Below are 20,375 nucleotides of genomic sequence, written 5' to 3' on the forward strand. Positions count from 1 at the left end.
TTTCCAATCTCCCTTAAACAAATGTTCTTCTTGTTCTCTTCTTGTTTTCTTATTCTATATGTTAGAGCTGGTCGGTTTGACTATTTTTGACCTGGCAATAGATTGTGAATCATGATGTGTGCTAGGCAAAAATCACAATGCGGGGGAAACCATGAAGTCAGCCAATGCTTCTCTCTTGATTCCTACAGCCCCGGTTAACTTCGCCGTCTCAGTTCTCCCGCCCCCCCTGCGGGGGCAGCGAATCATGAGAGCAGGCGCCGGCAAAAATCACGATGTGGGGGAAACCGTGAAGCCAGTAGATGCCTCTACAACGATCCATCCTCATTTCAGACATCATGATATAACATGATGCTTAGCTGGGGATATATCATGATAGTGAAAACCAGCTATCGCCCAGCCCCATTCAGTACAGTCATACCTCGGGTTACAGCTGCTTCAGGTTGCATTTTTTCGGGTTGCAGACCGCCAAAACCCGGAAGTATTGGAACGGGTTACTTCCGGGTTTCGGCGATCACGCATGCGCAGAAGTGCTAAATTGCACTCTGCGCACGGATCACATTCGCAACCCGAGCGTCCACTGTACTAGATGGACTCTGAAGGGGAATAATAGAAGAAGAATGCATGTCTGTTTCGGATCCTTAATGGGCTGTGCAACTCAAAGAAAGAACACATGCAGAATGAAAATGATGCTGATTTAATTCTGGGAACCAGTGGGAAATGAATGGTCCTGACCCTCACTTTAATACATAGGTGGGGAGCCTCAGGCCCAGGGCCCAATGCGACCCTTCAGACCCCGCAAATCTGGCCCCCAAAACTCTCCCCAGACCACGCTCCTCACCAGTCCCGATTCTTGCCCCTGACTGCAATGTGTCCTTGGACTTCAGTGGTCCCTCTCGCTTGTCTGGAGGGAGGCGAGACAGTGTGAGTGTCTGCAGAAACCAGCCTTACTGTACAAAGGTGAGAAGCAGCTCACTTGGTACAGCATGAGATTCTTAATTGCAGGGCTGTGGGTTCGAGACTCACGATACGCAAAAGATCCCTGAATGAAGGGGGCTGGACTGGATGACCCTCGTGGCCCCGTCCAACGCTACGATTCTACCAAAGGTAGCGTTCACATCCATTGCTCCGCCCAGTTTTGTCTCTGGCCCCATCCACCGCTGCCATGCGGCCCTTGAAAGATTGCACAGAGAGGAACACGGCCTTCGGACAGAAAAAGATTCCCCAGCCCAGCTCTAATGCAAGAAATGTTTCTGCGAGGTGACTAAATTTGGCCCGTTCCAGGACTGCTGGTATGTCCTTTGATCTACAAAGCTCTCAGTCTTTCTCTCTGAACATTAAAGGCTTCCAGTTTTCTATTAGCACCAGAGGCAAAATCATACGCCGCAAACTCATTCTCAAGAGTGAATTCTTGTGCAGCCAAAATGGCAAAGCGATGCAAAAGAGGATTGCATAGGGTGTAGTGTTTTCTATTTTATCTGTGTATTTTATCTATAAGCCACCTGGGGAAAACGTAGGATGATGATGATGATGATGATGATGATGATGAAGAAGAAGAAGAAGACAGAAAAAATATTCAGAGAAAAAAGCCCTAAGGGTGAATTTGCATAGATACAAATGCATTTTCCATCTTCCACATTTAGTTGCATTTCCCCCCAAAATGCAACCTCATTTTTAGGTGGCAATACAAGTTTCCAATTTTGAAAAGAGGCTCATAACTCTTCAAAGTACAGTGGTGCCTCGCAAGACGAAATTAATTCATTCCGCGAGTTTTTTCATCTAGCGAATTTTTCGTCTTGCGAAGCACGGTGTCGGAAAAGTTTTGGAAAAGCTTCAAAAATCACCAAAAACCTCAAAAAAGGCTACCACACCGCGTTCTATGAGTTGCTCCTCGAAGTCAAGTCGCAACTGTATTAACGGTGTTAAGAAAAAGGAAACAAACTTGCAAGACGTTTTCGTCTTGCGAAGCAAGCCCATAGGGAAATTCGTCTTGCGAAGCAGCTCAAAAACCGCAAAACCCTTTCGTCTAGCGAGTTTTTCGTCTTGCGAGGCACCACTGTAACACACTGAAGTCATGTCTTATGACCTTGCTGTTTACTTCCTCTTTATCATGAAAATACTCAAAAACCAGACTAACCAAATCCTGCCCCCCCCCCCCCAATAATGCACTAACAGGCTTTCTTTGTTTTCGTTTTTAATGCTGGCTGAGAAATATTAGCACACATGACTCCCTCAACACAGTCCTTCACACATTCTTTTCGACTAAACATTTCCAAGACTTCTCAACAGCTTTAAACACATGCAAAACAAAAACTTCCAATTTGCTGGATTATATTATCCTACAAAGCATTTTTCTGTCGAAGATAATCTCTTACGTTCCTTAATATAGGCATTTTTAAAAAAACACGAGGCAGCAGTTTTGAAACACTCTTATAAATAAAATTATAAAGTAGGTACTATACCATGAAACAGGGGGAAATTTCCCTCCTTGCTGCAGTCTCAAGCATAGTGTTTTGTTAGCATCCTAATTACTTCTGTTTTCTAGCTCGCTTCCCTTTTGGTTCCACAACTGAAGTAATGGACTTGAACGGCTACAGGTTGCCAAATCTCAGAACTTGGGCTGACGATAAGTGAGGGTTGCTAGTGAAAAGTGACAACCCGGAAGCAGAAGGGTGAGTGTGAGCAGGCAACTGAAGCTCTAACGGGAGAAAAGGAAAACAAATATACCCGAGGCAGGCGAATCGCCTCTCTTTTTCTCCTCTCTGTTAAGAAGGCTTTAGGCAGGGTGCCTACGATTTTTCGAGAATGCTATTTTAACACGGCGGCGGCGGCGGATAAAGTGCTGTGTCAAGCTGTCTTCAACAACTGTATATATTACTAGGTCATGCATGGATCAGGTATCTAGACCCGTAGGTGGTCTGATGGTATCTGTCGGGCATTTGTTACAGCATTAGCCTAGCACCAAAGGTCCAGGGAAGAGCAAGAGGCAGACAACTGCAGATACACACTATTTACTGGCTCAGAAAGGAATGGGGCAGACCCAAAGCACATCATTTATAGGCTTCTGAATCACGTCGTAGCCTTGCGCAGGACTAGAAAACTCAGAAATATAGGCTAGGTTCCTTAAACTAAGGTCACAGTCACCGAAACGAAACATCCAGTTGCTATTTGGGGGGCTCTAAAGTCTTATTTTTCAAACAATAGACTGATTGGGATTTGATTCTCACTTAATAATATTAGTAAGAATTTTGTTATTTATACAACGCCCATCTGGTTGGGTTTTCCCAGCCACTCTGGGCGGCTCCCAACGGAACACTAAAAACAGAATAAAACTTCAAACCTTAAAAACTTCCCTAAACAGGGCTGCCTTCAGATGTCTTCTAAAAGTCAGATAGTTGTTTATTTCCTTGACATCTGATGGGAGGGCGTTCCACATGGTGGGCGCCACCACCGAGAAGGCCCTCTGCTTGGTACCCTGTAACCTCATATCTCGCAGTAAGGGAACCGGCAGAAGGCCCTCGGAGCTGGACCTCAGTGTCTGGGCAGAATGATGGAGGTGGAGAAGCTCCTTCAGGTATACTGGACCGAGGCCGTTTAGGGCTTTAAAGGTCAGCGCCAACACTTTGAATTGTGCTCAGAAACATACTGGGAGCCAGTGTAGGTCTTTCAAGACCGGTGTTATGTGGTCTCGGTGGCCGCTCCCAGTCACCAGTCTAGCTGCCGCATTCTGGATTAGTTGTAGTTTCTGAGTCACCTTCAAAGGTAGCCCCACACAGAGCACATTGCAGTAGTCCAAGCAGGAGACAACCAGAGCATGCACCACTCTGTCGAGACAGTCGACAGGCAGGTAGGGTCTCAGCCTGCATACCAGATGGAGCTGGTAGACAGCTGCCCTGGACACAGAATTGACCTGCGCCTCAGGCGAAGAACGGTGAGAACTTAAAGAAGAAAGGTCACTTTGATCCAGGGACAGTTCACATACTATATTGGTTTATTCCAACCTCTTTTTCTGAAGGGTGTCTGTTCCTGCTCAGGCTGCACAGAAAAAGCAATTTGGTTCCATAAATTCAATCCAATTGTGCAGATAAAATACCACTGATGGAATTCTACAGTATGGGGTATTAATGTGTGGAAACAGTCCATATCCAATGATCCCAGGCATGCGCTTCCAGGTGGTGATGACAGGCGCCACCTTGGCACCCAGACATCTTTACTTGGTGGGAAACGCACCTGGCGCTTGGCTAATTTCAAACACTGGTTAAGGAAACACAGAGGTTAGATTTTCCTTCGGCACCACAGGCCTCTACAAATCCACAGGCCAGCAGCTGTCGAGAAATGCCTCTGCTTACGAGGTGTGAAAAACTCTCCTCCTTGCAAAGTACAGTGGTACCTCGGGTTAAGAACATAATTCGTTCTGGAGGTCCGTTCTTAACCTGAAACTGTTCTTAACCTGAGATACCACTTTAGCTAATGGGGCCTCCCACTGCTGCCGCGCCGCCTCTGCACCATTTCTGCTCTCATCCTGAAGCAAAGTTCTTAACCCGAGGTACTATTTCTGGGTTAGCGGAGTCTGTAACCTGAAGCGTCTGTAACCTGAAGTGTCTGTAACCTGAAGCGTCTGTAACCCGAGGTACCACTGTATTACAATTACAAGAGCTCTAATTCAAGGCCAAGCGAATCACTTCGAGCGAGGTGACAAAATTCAAAGCACACACAAGTCTAAACCAACACTGTCAAGCTACGCTTTGGCTTGTTTATCCGCTGAAAAGGAAGAAAAAGCAGGCCTTCAGCTCAAGGCCACTAGGGCAGCAGGAGACAGAAGGCACAATACAAAGACTTGTTTGAACTAAGCCCATGTGATACAGGTAGAAACTTTCCAGCCTGGCTAGAGGCAGCATGCAAAATCCTGTTGGATTAGGAAGCATGTGTGCAAAATTTGCATGGTTCAGCTGGCAGACTGGAACATGCAAATCCCCAGGTAGGTAAAGGGCTGAAACTCAGTGGGAGAGGATCTCATATACATGCAGATGGCCACATGTCCAAACCCCGAAATCTCCTGGCAGCGACCAGCAACCCTGACTCAAAGTTAAGGGGGTCGCTGCCAACCAGTGTAGAGCAGAGTTTCCAAAACTTGGCTCTCCAGTTGTTTTTGGACTACAGTTCCCATCAGCCCTGACTACTGGTCCTGCTAGCAAGGGATGATGGGCGTTGTAGTCCAAAAAACAGCTGGAGACCCAAGTTTGGGAAACTCAATCCTAAACTGGGTGGAACAATGGTCTGACTCTGTATAAGGAAGCTTTCTGTGGTTCTCTAGCACTTAAAGAGCTGGAATCTTACGAATCCTAAAATGGGGGTCAGATTCAATTTCCCTGCTCCTCTCCCCTTGCCAAGTCAGCAATCGGTGGGATTTTGTCATTCTATGAAGAGCCATATGTGTGCCACTCCTGCTAAACTCCATGCTCTCTGCTGGATTGGAGCCAGATCATAACTGCCTTAGGTTTCAGGACCAGAAGGGACAAGCCAGAGGGTTTTTATTATTATTATTATTATTATTATTATTATTATTATTGTTGTTGTTGTTGCTGCTGTAGTTTTATTAGTTGCTTGCTGCATAGCATGCCTCCAAGCGGCCTGCAATTGTAAAACACACACACACACACACACACACTTAAAACAGAAACCAAAGGAAACAAAGCAGCATTATTCACACACACATAAAAGCTCATCCTGCACCATGGAGCAAAAGCGAGCAGGGTTAAATCAGAAACACCCTCTTCAAATTGCTCCTCAATTTGAGGTGTGAGGAGGTCGATGAAATAAGTTAATGACAGTTAAGGATCTGGGAATATTGGATTTGTTCTTAAATTTTTTGTTTATTTTTGCTTTTTGATTTTGATGTATTGTGTGTTTTGTTTTTTCTTTTTGACTTTGGTTTTTACTGATTTGTATTGTTTAACTGTTACTTTTATCTACCTTTTTCTTTCTTTTTCTTTTTCTCTTTCTCTTGTTTTTTCCTTCTTTTTTCTTTGTAACCTTAAAATTCTCAATAAATATCATTTAAAAAAAACAAAAACAAATTGCTCCTCACCTCGTGCTTAGTCACTGTGCAAACTGTTGCCACCCAATGTGTGCACAAGAGGGTGGGGGAAGCACCTTTTCACCCCCCCTGGCATGTTCCCACACCTGACAGGCGACTCTCGCCGCCCTAGCCATGTGCCAGGATTGTGTTTATTAAGCAGAGAAGAGAGTGCCACAAGCCTCGAGGTCACCAGAATCATCATCATCTTGCCTTGCAACAAACAGCACTCCATGCTTCTAGGGAAGGGGCCCCACCCCAACCAATATTTCCTGATTGACTGGCAAGCAGAAAGGAAGCTCTCCTTCTAATCGCTCAGTATCGAAATTTGTCTCCCCTATTCAGAACAGGCTGATGTAAGAAGGCGCTAGCTTTCTGTCGCCAGAAATTGGAGATGCTTCCTCGCATTTGCCTTGATATGCTGAGCCCGTGGGTTGTTTCTTTGGCTTGAACCGAGGCAGTTAAAAAAAGAAAACTTGCCTAGTACTCCTACCCATGTAAACAAGCCCTCAGAGGATCTATTTTTATGTATAGTCGCTGCGTTTCACCTTAATTGTGTCTTGCTCAGAATGAGCTGAACAATGGCTACATAGACGTGTAAAGCCAAACCATGGTTTAGTGTTACATGCACCATCAGGAAGTAGTCCTACGGCTCATGCATTTTCCCTTCTCCCCCGCACCCTTTGGCAAGGAGGAGGACTATGGCGGAGTTTAGTTTTACCTTCTACCTGGGCCATGGATCATGTTTTAAAACGAACTCTGGTTGGTTAAAAAAAATCAGCCTTCAGAAACCGTGGTTGACGTTTCCTTCTTTTGAATATGGCCAGTTTGTTTTTAAACTATGATCCAATGACATCAAGCTAACATTTTAGGAAAGTCAAACTAAATTCTGGGTCATAGCAGCTCCTTTCTGCTCATGCGTGTAAAGCTGTATCCGTTTTCAGTTTCCACAATCAGACAACTAATGGTGAGCAACTATTTTTTAGATGTTACTTGATTAATTCAAACCTACAGTAGCACCCACAATACCCATCTGTCTTTAACACTGGGGAGAACAGATTATTATTATTATTATTATTATTATTAGCCCGCCCATCTGGCTGGGTTTCCCCAGCCACTCTGGGGTGCTCCCAGCAGGATAACAACAACAACAGAAACATCTGTTCACATCTGTCACAGTTCTACTGCCTGCTTATTCTGAACATATATACCAATGTAACTTCTGATTGTAACCAAAATACTTTGGTTTTAGTTACCGTAATATAACTGAAGCAGTTTGACCACTTTATAAACAGTTTTGCATTGTAGTTATCCAGCTTACATACTCCAAGCAGAGGGCTGTGTCCTAACACTGCCATCTTCCATTCATACAAAGGAGTTTCTATTCTTCCCCGCCCCTCCTGCAAGATCCCATGTCACCAAAATCTGCACTGGGAAGGTCCCCTGACTCTTTGGAGTGGATGCAGGTAGCAGGAAAGGAAAGGGGACAGAGTAGAAATTCAGTATGTGCACATGCACACACAATAGAATTTGAAAGCAGGCAGCGGCTCTGTTTATAGGACTTGATAGAAAAACCTTGCTGTCCCGAAAAGAACCACACTGAGGATTCCATCTGAAATGGAAATCGTTCTTTTCCCTCCCTGCAAAGCACACCTCCATCTCTCCATCAATAGTTAGAAGCTTCCAAGCCGCACAGCGCCTGACTTGCTGAAAATAAGCTAGTGTTTGCCATCATCCTTTGCCTAGATAAGACATTTCATCACTCCCTCTCCACAATTAGCCGATTCCTAAACACCTCGTCGCTCCACATTTATAAATCTGAACTTTGAAAGAGTTTGCAGCTATCGAAACGAGTGAATTCACGCCGAGTGGTTCTTTTACATTAACAGTTTGTCATAAGATGAGCCAACATTTTAAAATCTACGTTTCCTACAGTCCTTCGCCCCCACCCCCCCTTCCTGGCCATGCACCAGATCATTGCTACATGGGCCACTATCATGCCATAAAAACATTCCTCTGTACTTACGTAGAAAGTGTTTTTCCAGTAAGGCAATTTCCAGATGGCCTTTGATCTCATTTAATCTATCCGACTCCGTTCTGTTGTAATCCTGGACTCCCGAAGCCATGTTGATGGTCCCAGGACCAGCCTACACAGGGGAAAGGCAGAGAGAACAAAAACATTGGTGGGTAAGAAAGCAGCCTCTCTCAAGGGGGTTGTCTGCACACTCCAAAAGGAAAAAAAAACGCAAAGCAATTCATAAAACGTGGGTGCGGATTATTGTAATTTTTTTTTTTAAGCAAAGTGCAGAGCAGATCGACAAACCTCTTATTCAGCATTAGCTCTCTGAAACAAATCAATAGGAGCTAAAGAAAAGAAACCGTGCCTCTTCAGTCAGCCGTCTTCGGACACTGCGCATGCTCAGGCTCTCTGAGAGCCATAAGGGAAAGCATTTGAGTTCTGCAGCAAAAATCATCACCGTCAAAACTCTTTTCTATTGGGTAGAAAGCACTTTTCAAATTATGGGCATTCCAAGTCAATAGACCTGGGGGTTTTTTTCCCCTCCTTCAAAGAAAGTATTTAAGCAATTATCAGCCATGTAAATTAAAGCATTTGCTGAACACTGGCTGACGCTGCATAAATCCCGTCTCATGTATATGCTAATATATGATGGAGCGAGCTGTAACAAAGAAGGGACTGCAGTCCTCATGCAAGCCAGACAATAGAGGGGAGCACCCATGTTCGGAGCATATGAGAAAAACCTGGCAAGTTTAAATACCTAGCACGCGTTGGACATAACCAGATTCCTTCTGTGCAAAAATAAACAGTGGGAAAGATGCGGCAGTGCAAAGTTCAAGAGGCAGACAGCATTAACTCCCTAGAAAAGAGAGCTGTTTTCAAGGAACTGAGAAGCTACATAAAGCGTAAACAAAGGAAAAAATATATATACACACAAAAACCAAAGGTATGTGTGCAGATATCTTTGACAAAGTGGATTGCTAAACCGCATGAAATGAGTTGGCAGGGAGCTAATAAAGACATCACTGGGTCAAAATTATCAAACTATGTCAGGATGAAGAGTACCACTAAGGACTGCTTTTATAGTAGTATATTGGTTATCGTTTGCCCTGCAACAAATGACATTTCTGGATGCGCACCGTCAACACATATTGCTTGGAAGTAAACAAGGCGAGAATAAAATATTTTTTACAAAAAGGGTGGCCAATTAACTTGGCATTGCCAGAAGACACGCGATGCAACAACATGCTGAAACTAAATGTCAGGGGACAGAAGACCCATTGCTTTGCCCATTGAGTTCCATGGAAGGGAGGAAGGTGAGATATCAATGGAATTTTAAAATGGCTCACGGGCCAATTTTGTCGCCAGTCAATTATGTAGCTCCCCTCCAAGCCAATTTCTAATCTGTCTTTCCAACACAAGTTTGTGCGATAGCAGCTACGATCAGCTCACCACCTTCACTCAATAATAGATTCTGAAAACTTTGGCAGAGTCACATGCAAAATTGACAGATGTAAATTATGCGCTGCAAGACAATGCAGGCGTCAAAAATTATAAAATCCCTGCTGCTGACAACTAGAATGGAAGGTATACACTGGGCATGGAACGAATCTGAGCAGCAATCTTTAATGACCCAGAACAAGACAAACAGTATTACTTGTGGAACTATGCCAACGTATGCTAAACCAAATGTAGTTAAATAGCATGGCAAGCTCTCCGTCTGGTATTACTACAATAGCTTCTTTCTGAGCCACTCCTCAGAGCCTGTTCCACAATTTTAAAAGGGTTTTCTGCCATGACACAGTCCCTGAAAAAGTTTCATCTGCATCCATCAGAGTTTTCATGAAAAATCGGGGGGGGGGGGGGAAGAATGCAAACTTTTCTCTCTTAAAATCTTGGCTCCAACGTCTCAAAGCACATCCATGTTTCGGTTCCATCGCAAAGTTTCCAAAAAAAGCAAAAATTCTGACGACGTCACCAGAATTTCCCTGCGTACTTTTTCCTTTCTAATATTTACAAAAGGCAGGCTTTTTATTGCTAAATACCAGCTGTGTTGCAAAATATTGTAAACCTCCCTTAACATGTGCTCGCTCCTCTGGGGAAGTCACATGGCAATTAAATATAGCCAAGCTGAACCCAGAGCTAAGTGGCAAGGCTTCAGTCACAGAAGGTTTTGCATTAATCATGATGTATTTTGTCAGTGCACACTAAATGGGTTGTGCCTATCTTTGGCATTTAATCTTCACAAAAATTGTATTCGATTTTCCAATACAGTGGTACCTCGGGTTACATACGCTTCAGGTTACATACGCTTCAGGTTACAGACTCCGCTAACCCAGAAATAGTGCTTCAGGTTAAGAACTTTGCTTCAGGATGAGAACAGAAATCGTGTGTCAGTGGCGCGATGGCAGCAGCAGGCCCCATTAGCTAAAGTGGTGCTTCAGGTTAAGAACAGTTTCAGGTTAAGTGCAGACCTCCAGAACGAATTAAGTATTTAAACTGAGGTACCACTGTATTAGAATAGGAATTTGTAACACGCAATGCAATTACAATATTTTCCATCGACAAGCAACACTGAGCATGCTCACATACTCATTGTCTTTTCAACTGGATCACCTAAGCATATAGTAACTATAAACTACAATAGTTTTCTTCCAATTATAGCAGTTTTCTAAAAGCAGCTGTTGATCTGCTCACCTGTGGCGAATAATGCTAATGTCTTACAAGGTTGACACGAAACTGTGAGCAGACAAGGTCGGCTAATAGTTTCTTTACAAGGCCATGTAAAATGGTGCTGTAACTACAGACTTGGCCGAAAAACCGGAACCGCAAATTCCTATTTTGCTGGAATCTGTGTTTAAAGCAGCAAGGGTCGAAGAGTCACCTTTAGAAAACTGTGCGCTCTACACAGTAATCTAGAAAGAACTGCATAATGAGATATAATCTCATGAAACTGGATACAATGCAGGTAGCCTGATCAGGTTCCAACATGTATTAACTACGATGAGAACAACTTGCATCTTATAGTTGGGTCTTTATTTCTATCCATGTAATGTACATAGTTATGCACCTGAAATCAACATTTTATTTCATATGTAATGCAAACAACAACATGGCCCTTTGTATCGTGTTTTCTAGATGCAGCAACAGATGAAACAAAAAAAATTTGAATTATAAATGATCCCAACAACTTGGGGGGGAAATTGCACCAACAGTGCGTTCCTGTACGTGTCTACACAAAAGCCAGCCCCCTTGGGTTCAATGGGATTTACTCCCAGGTAAGTAGGCACAGGATGTCATATGATATGCATCCACACTGGTGAAAGTTGTGGACAATGTATAGAATTGCAACAAATATACGTTGGAAATGTAAAGGGAAGGAAGGCACCTTTTATCATATGTAGTGGACGTGTGAGGCAGTAAAAGCATTTTGGGAAATGATATACCATATTTTTCTGTGTATAACAGGCCCCCTATTTTTGGGGACTCCAAATTAAGAAAATGGGGGGACAATGTCAATAGTTGTTGAGCTTTTTTAGGGGGACTGCCAAACATTGATCACATGCATTGGAAAAGCCACTTGCGTGGCGACATCCGCCCCCCCCCCAGAGGAAATAATGACACGTGACACAATTATTAAGGTTAATGGGCTAAATAAGGCCACAACTTTATTGGTTACAGGTGATGAGCGGTATTGGCTTAGGCATTGGTCCTAACCAACTACAGTGGTACCTCGGGTTACACACGCTTCAGGTTACATACGCTTCAGGTTACAGACTCTGCTAACCCAGAAATAGTGCTTCAGGTTAAGAACTTTGCTTCAGGATGAGAACAGAAATCGGGCTCCGGCGGCGCGGCAGCAGCAGAAGGCCCCATTAGCTAAAGTGGTGCTTCAGGTTAAGAACAGTTTCAGGTTAAGTACGGACCTCTGGAACAAATTAAGTACTTAACCTGAGGTACCACTGTATATCTGACTTCAGCCTGTCCGCGTGAAGTCCGGGAAGGGTTAACCACCAGTAGGGGGAGTCCTGCTGATGCACATCAACTAGGAACTCCCCAGGGGTCACTGCTTGGGGGTGTGCCTTAGGCCCTCACCTCCCCAGGCTTTGGACAGGGCCACGCCCCACAGAATCCTTTATCAGACTACCCTTCAATATGCGGGGCAGGTGATGGCGCTACCTCCCCTCTTCCATCTACAGAGCAATACCAATGCCTAACCACCAATACCAAGAAAGTTGTGACGATTTGCTGCGAGGTAGGTGAAAACCAAGTGGCTGGTGCCAATTTGCCAAGTGGGAAAATTCCTACCAGTCCCCTCAACGGTGACCAACCAAGGTCCATAGCAAGGTCAAGGAATGAAAACCTTATAGGGCGGGAGGGTGGGAAAAGCAGGAACAGCTGGCAGGCGGCAAAGAGGGAGATCCCCGGCCATCTCCTGGTTTAAATAACGCAGGCCACACCCCCAGAGCCAGCTGATTGGCTGGCCAGTAGGTGACGCGGCCGGAAATTCCCTCCAATCACGCGGGGGCTGGGGCCATGAAGCCCGCAACTTCACCTCCTCCAAATGGCAGAGTGGCTCTATCGTCTGTCCCCAAGCCGGCGGAAGCCAACAACCGCCCGCCCAATTGACGCAGCGACAACCAATAAAGAACAGTCTTTGCTGCAGCTGCCAATAACATGCCCAATAGCCGCTGACAATCTCCGGCTCGCAGCAGCAACCAATCCCATGTCCCCCCAATGCGCTACCCGTGTGTAAGACAACCCCCAATTTTCAACGTAATTCTTTAAGAAAAATATATCGTCTTATACACAGAAAAGTACGGTATGAAACAAAAAAAATGTTTGAAATAACGTTTGTGGAAAAACCAGAAGCATTTTTTATTAGGTGCAGAAATACCACAGGAGCAGAAAAGACTATTCATGACAGCAGCGCGGATAATTCTAGCCCAGAGATGGAAAGAAGAAAAAGTCCCAATAAAGAAGAAGGGTTAATGAAGATGATGGACTACGCCAAAATGGCGAAAATGATCAGGAGGATCAGAAACCAGGAAGATAAGAACTTTAATAAGGAATGGGGGGAATTTATAAGTTATCTTGGAGAACACTGCAAACAACTGAAAACATTGGCAGGATTGTTATAACACTTGTAATGTAACAAGAACTATGGTAAAAGCAGTGTTTTAAGGAAAAATGGAAGAAGTTATAAGATGCAAATGAAAAAGATTAACAATGGGACCCATGAAGGGGGGGAGGAAAGTCTAAGGATTTTGTTTAAGATTATGATTGATATTTCAATGTAGATATTATCTGTAAAACGGAATAAAAAAAATTATGAAAAAGAAAAAAGAAAGTTGTGGACATAACCAAGAAGTAAGGTAGGAGCAGCTGCGGGACAGCAGAAACTAACCATACTACTGGAGGAAACCTGCCTCAGGCACCTTGTTAAGAAGGATTAGGAAAACCATCTTAAAAAACCGGTCAATTGGCAGCTCTTAGGCATGGTGGCTAAACGAACCTCCATTCTCAGAAGCAATCGTAAAATCAGAATTACGGAATGGAAGCCTATGAACTAGGTTATACTAAATGATCAGGGAGAAAAAATAAGATTATCAAACCTCTAGGACTATAAGTTTATAAGTGGACGGGCAATCGATATTTGGAAAGCAAACTTGGTTTGAACCCCTCAGGAGCTCCTTTGCACTACAGGTGAACAGAAATGGTTGACTCAGCTGCCTTGAGCCACGTTTTAATTCACACGTCAAGGTCACGCAGCAGAGTCAATATAACAGCTCTAGACTCCATTCTTTTTTTGTGTGTGTGGCATGGCACAGAGCAGGTTATTTTTAACTCAAGAGGCTGGAACAAGCAAGTCTACAACACTTGAGAAGGGGCCATCAGCAGCCACCAGTATCTGCTCATTGCTTTCACCACGTTGCAAGTCGATGACTTGATTGCGTTAGTGAACTTCAACGGCCTCCAGCAATTCCAGACTTAAGGCCCACCTTCAACACAAGGTCCCTTTTAATCTACCATGCGCTTGTCCGTCACTTTACTACATCTGTTTCTCGAGATCTGTCCTTCTACAGAGCTGAATTTATAGAAGCTGCCAGTCGCAGAAGTTTGAGGTCTAAACTCGGGTGCATGGAGCCTCCCTGTATTAACTTGCGGCCAAAACAATGGAGACCTGGAAGACCCAGAACCAGATCGCCTAACATTTTTGACATGAAAGCTGCCCTAGAAACCTTCCTGTTTGATCATAGGAAAGGTAGGCCTAGGGCAAACACTTCCCTGAGCTCTAGTGCCTCTGCAACCCCAGGTACTGAGCCCCGAGATAGAAAACAGACTCTTAAGGGGAGATTTATGTCAGAAAAATGGTGCAAGGAGGAAGGTTAAATCTGCCACCTCCCAGTGCATGTATGCTCTGATCCCATTCATAAACCCTTTGTAGTTGCTTTTAAGTAATAATGAAAACTATGGAAAATCCAGCCAGGGATTGCCTAGGTCAGTGATGGCCAATGGGCAGATTGTGAGCTACTGGTAGATCACGGGTTGCCTGTGGTAGATCGTGGGACCCCCCCCCCCCAAAAAAAGCTCAACAACTTTGGTCAATCCAGTGGGTAGAACACCGGCAGTTTTTTTATAGTGGGAGTAGACTGCAGTCTCTTGGAAGTTGGACAAGCCTGGCCTAGGTCTTATCTAATAATAATAATAATAATAATAATAATAATAATAATAATAATAATAATATTTATTTATACCCTGCCCTCCCCAGCCATGACTGGGCTCAGGGCGGCTAACACTAGGTATAAAAACAATTGATTAAAATACAACTTAAAAACAAGATTAAAATACAACATTAAAATTAAAATGCAGCCTCATTTCAGTAGAAACTCAAATCAAAAACTTTTTGGGGATGAAAACGTCAAATCTTCACCAAGGCCAACTATCCAGACTGGTCCTACGTGGGCCAGAAAAAAGCCAGGGAAGTCCCCAAATAGGAGTTCCATCACAGAAGGAGAAAGAAAAAAGGAAAGAGGGGGAGGGGATCAAGATCTACTTCATTCCTCAGTGGCAAAAATGCGCTCTGCGGCCAATCAGGGTGGTTTTTAATATACTCTTGGTATATTCCAGGGCTGTCCTGGCTCACTGTGGCTTTTTCTGCATTGAACATCATCATCATCATCATGGTTATTATTTTCTGTGAAGCATCTCAAAGCAATTTCATAATGCAACAGAAACGTATATAAATTAAAACAATTGCATCTTTAAAACCACTTAAAAGCAATTTCGAATCCATTACAGATACTTGAGTAGGATAAGAATCTCCACGGGGATGGCTTGTTGAAAGAGGAAAATATTTCGACAGGCACCGAAAGGACAGGGAAGATGGCGCGTGCTTGATCTGTAACAGAAGACCAATTCCATTGGGTGGGTGCTGACACACTAAAGGTCCGTCATCTGGAGCGGAACTTCAGGCAAGATGGCGCCTGAATGGAGCCCTCTCCTGCAGAGCAAAGTGTTTGGTTGGGGATATAAAGAAAGGAGATGAGCTTTCATTTATGCTGGTGCCAAGCTGAAGAGGGCTTTGTACATCAATCAATCCGTGTTGAGAAAGGGGACCCTGTCAGATCTTGAAGAGCTGTAGCAAGCAGGGTGGAATTGATTTAAGTCAAATCAATTTAAATCATGATTTAAATCACTAGTCAGTAAGATTTTATTTAAACCAGATGAAGGTTTTGTTTTTGGAATAATAAATTTTCAGAGCAGTTTTTACAGTTATATCAAATATTACTGATTTTGTTATACTATTAGAAATACAGAGACCGCTAATTATGAAATCATGGCGAGGTTTAGTAAGTTAACTGTTGATATTTGGACAACTTTTCTGCTGTACTTTATTGGAAGGAGAAAAGTGATCATTTCCTTAATAATAATTTAATCAATTTATTTAACTAAAACAATAACATTATAGCATATATATCCATGTTTGTTAACTGATGTGGTTAAACGTTTTTTTAAAAAAAGACTGAGTTTTAGCACGCATGAAAAACTTAAACAAATCCTTATTTTCTGATGGACTATAATGTAATTTAAATAGAAAACTATCTTTAGAAAGATTTTTCCTCCAAAAGCATTTTATTTTAAAAATCCAATTTAAATTATAAAAAAATCTTATTCACATTTTTAAAATATGATTTTTTATTTTTTTAAAAATCCATTGATTTTTATTCAGCCCTGGTAGCGAGTCGGAGTAGGCAGCACACAGCTAGACCAACCAAAAGCTAGGCTTTTCCTCTTCCCCATCTTTCCGTCATTCTTTCCCCCTCTTTTCATTCCTCCTCCAGAAGAGGATTACACGGCACCACTAGGATAAGCCGCCTCAAATAAGGTCATGACACAGTTGCTGTTGTCAAAATCTTGAAGGCTAAAGGCAACTAGGTTGGGCTCTGATCAACAGCACCCAAATTGATAGCCGTTCATTCCCAATCTGTCGTCCTGCCTACACTGTCAGTCGCTGCCTGAATTAAAATGCCAACCCGCCCATCTTAAAATACTGGGTTAGTTACCGGGTAGTCACATGGGTAGTCACATGGGTAGCAGGCCGTTTGTATAAGCTGAACACACAACACACCAGCCCCAGGGATTAGATACCGGCAGGAGCATCTAAAACAAAAGCTGGTGCTGCGGAAGAAGCCAGAAGACCATATTGGCTGCAAGACCTGCTCCCTGCCTTGCTGGGACTGACTCCAGCTACAAAAAGCTGAGGCTGCTGAACAGACTTTGGGGCTGGGGTGTTCTTTTGGGAGTTTTGTTGGGGGAGGTTGTTGCTGTTAATCGATACTAACTTTTTGTATTTTTATTTTAGATCTAATTATGATTTATGTGGAAATGGTTCAATTTGGTTGTGCACTTTTCTTTTCTTTTTTTCCAAAAAATAAATAAATGCCGAATTGCATTGAACTTATTGCATGTTCCACTTCCTGTCTTGTAATTAATCCCTTTAGTAGGATCTTTGGTTGTGCACTTTTCAATGTGTTTTATTTATTGTTTACAACTACTTTTGTTATGTTTGTAATTATGTATAGTGCTACCTTGGTTCCCGAACTTAATCCATTCTGGAAGTCTGTTCTTAAACCAAAGCATTCTTAACCCAAGGCGTGCTTTCCCATAGCAGAAGGGGACTCAATTTACAAACGGAACACACTCAACAGGAAGCAGAACATGTTCTGCTTCCAAGGCAAAGTTCACAAACCAAAACACCTACTTCTGTGTTTGCAGCGTTCTTAGTCCAAGATGTTCATAAACTAAGCTGTTCTTAAACCAAGGCACCAGTGTAGATATTTTTATGTAAGAGGTCCTGAGCATGGTTTTAACTCTTTGAAAGGCAGCAAATGATAAAATGATGACAATAACGAAAACAACGGATCAGATTTAACTCCACTTCCCAGTGGCCTGGTTCAGATATAACCCTGAAATTTACACCCTTCTCTGATTAGGATCTCAAATGTCTAATAAAATCATAGTTAAACTCAGAGGATAGGTACACAGAGACATGAGTGACAGTTATTTCTCACCCTGCAGACAAGAAGACAGAAGAGGGAAGTAAACTTCCTTCACCATGGACCACTTTGGTCCCGAAGTATTACTGAACAATGGTTGACAAAACTCAAAAAAGCTCTTGAAACATTTCACATCCTGATTTGTGGCTAATTTTTAACTATGGGTTAAATGGGGGGGGGGGGATCTGCGGCCCTCCAGATGCTGTTGAGCCACAAATTTCCTTTTCCCTGATTACTGCTGGTTGCCGGGGCTGATTGGAGCTGGGAATCTAACAATAATGGGAAAAACCACAGGTTCCTCATCACTGAATTAGATGTTCAGATATGATCCATCCAGAAAACAAACCACAGTTAAAGCATTAAGTGTGCATGGGACTAATAAGAAAAACCAAATAGAGCATAATTTTCGCGTTACAAACACTTAAAATGTTTTTCAAAATAAGAAAGTGACCACACACAGACACACATCATTAGCCCTAGACAAAAATTCCTCGATTACATCCTTTGCTCTCTTTCCAACCAAACTGCCGTTGAGCAAATCTCTATTTTGCTGGCTAGAAATAATGTATTTATTACTGCGCAGGTTGCAAAATTTGCCTTGGCTGCAAGTAAGTTGAGAGCTAGGCACCAAGACAAGTATCATAAGGGGGAGTGTGAGACGTGGAGTGCTTACTTAACTTATGCAGGTGTGATTTTTGCATTATTGTATGCTCGCTTTGCTGTTCTTGTTGTTCAGTCTTAAATCAATTGTTTGTATCCTACGGATTGTGACCAATTGTGACAGCTTATAAAGGTAAAGGTAAAGGGACCCCTGACCATTAGGTCCAGTCATAGCTGACTCTGGGGTTGCAGCACTCATCTCGCTTTATTGGCCGAGGGAGCCGGCATACAGCTTCCGGGTCATGTGGCCAGCATGACTAAGCCACTTCTGGCAATGCCGTTTACCTTCCCACCAGAGCGGTACCTATTTATCTACTTGCACTTTCATGTGCTTTTGAACTGCTAGGTTGGCAGGAGCAGGGACTGAGCAACAGGAGCTCACCCCCATGCGGGGATTCGAACCGCCGACCTTCTGATCAGCAGGTCCTAGGCTCTGTGGTTTAACCCACAGCGCCACCCGCGTCCCATGTGACAGCTTATAGCTTTTAGCAATAAAGATTCATTCATTCATTCATGCAGGAGTGCCATCTTGGCCCCAGGGCCGTGGGTGCCATGCAGCGTGCATGGCCCTGGCACAGAATTTTGTGGGTGCCCGGCCCCTCCATGGGGAATTTTGTGGGTGCTCGGGCACCCAGGGAGTTGGCACATATGTCAATAGCGCAGATACTTACAGGGTCTCTCAATTCATCGCTGTCTTTGCCTGCCGTACGAGGTATTTTCATAGGAATTTCATCTCCACATTCAGTGTCGGAAGCATTAGGAGACTCTGCTAAATCGAGGAACTCATCTCTCTTGTGACCTCTGAACCTTATTTTGTCTAACCTCTTTAGCATGTTCAGCACTGCTCCTTTCTGCTTTATCTTAACATGACGGTTGGAGTCCCTGCAAAACACAAAGGGGAGCAGGAGAGACAAGTAAAAGATTATTTTCGGGGGACACGAATGATAAACATTATAATTATACAGAGTGCTCTTATAATCACGCATTGAACGCTTGCGGCAGAAATAGTAATCCCGTTTCCGAAAGAAAGAAAAAACACTCTAGCTTACGTTTCAAAATCCTTTTTAAAATAAAAAAGTGACTATTAATAGAGAAAGCATTTTGTGGAACAATCATTTCCACCAGATGGACAGTATCAGCACTGAGGAACAGAACATGACAAAGTTTGTGTCATTTGCTCGCGGAGCAAAACCCTTACCAATTCTACGTTTCAGAGAGGTTGACAAAATAAATTGTTATTTAGGAAACAGAGCTCTGCAAATCAGCTGGGAAAGGCCGGGTTCAAATTTCAACAGTAATGAACTCAATAATGGGACTTTGAATACAGAGATAATGATTTCAACCTTACGGGCTACTTGGTAAAGTTGACTGGGATAATGTATGTGGAGTTATTTGATGACTTGAACAAGCTATATATAAATACAAATCGTTTTTAAATTGCACCCCCCAAAAAATGACAGCAAGAAAGCCAGAAAGCTTAGGAAGCAATAACCCTGATACATATTGAATCCTAATAGAGTCGTACCTTGGATCCCGAACGCCTTGCGAGTCGAACATTTTGGCTCCTGAACGCCACAAACCCGGAAGTGAGTGTTCCAGTGGAGAACATTCTTTGGAACACAAACATCCAACACGGTTTCCGATTGGTTGCAGGAGCTTCCTGCCGCCAATTGGAAGCCGTACCTTGGTTTCCAAACATTTTGGAAGTCAAATGGACTTCCGGAATGGATTCTGTTTGACTTCTGAGGTACCACTGTATTACAAAGCCAGTATGACCTAGAGTGAAACGTTAACAATTAGCAATGCACTGAATCAGTAATATCCCCTTGAAACTACCTGTAGTTAATGTGTGGGAAATACAGTGAGAAGCGTCCCCACCAGTAGCCATTGCAACCTCTTATATTAAAATTGTTAAGAAAGGAAATTAACGCAAATCAGGAGTGCCTCTTGCACATTTACAGATCTGCGCAAATGTTTTTGCTGTGCCCACGTTGGGAAGCAATTCCCACACTCCCCAACACACATATGCAAACTCCTATTACCACAGCATTCTCATAGGTGAAAA

At 43.3% G+C, this 20,375-nt stretch overlaps 1 protein-coding gene across 7 annotated transcripts in view; it reads right to left on the minus strand.

Annotated features, from left to right (window-relative positions):
* Positions 1-20,375, minus strand: part of GRAMD4 (GRAM domain containing 4) — a 106,655-nt gene that overhangs the window by 57,547 nt on the left and 28,733 nt on the right. For 6 of the 7 annotated variants that reach the window (XM_081023666.1, XM_081023662.1, XM_081023663.1 and 3 more), the window contains exons 2-3: positions 18,982-19,192; positions 8,100-8,220 (exon numbers count right to left, since the gene is read on the minus strand). In XM_081023666.1, coding sequence (XP_080879792.1) covers positions 8,100-8,220; positions 18,982-19,192 — 332 coding nt within the window. Of the gene's footprint in view, positions 1-8,099; positions 8,221-8,396; positions 8,416-18,981; positions 19,193-20,375 lie in introns of those variants that run through there. The other variant, XM_081023668.1, reaches the window with a different exon arrangement.

The sequence above is a fragment of the Podarcis pityusensis genome, assembly GCF_964106645.2.
Source record: "Podarcis pityusensis genome assembly, chromosome: 10".
NCBI classification, from domain to species: Eukaryota; Metazoa; Chordata; class Lepidosauria; order Squamata; family Lacertidae; genus Podarcis; species Podarcis pityusensis.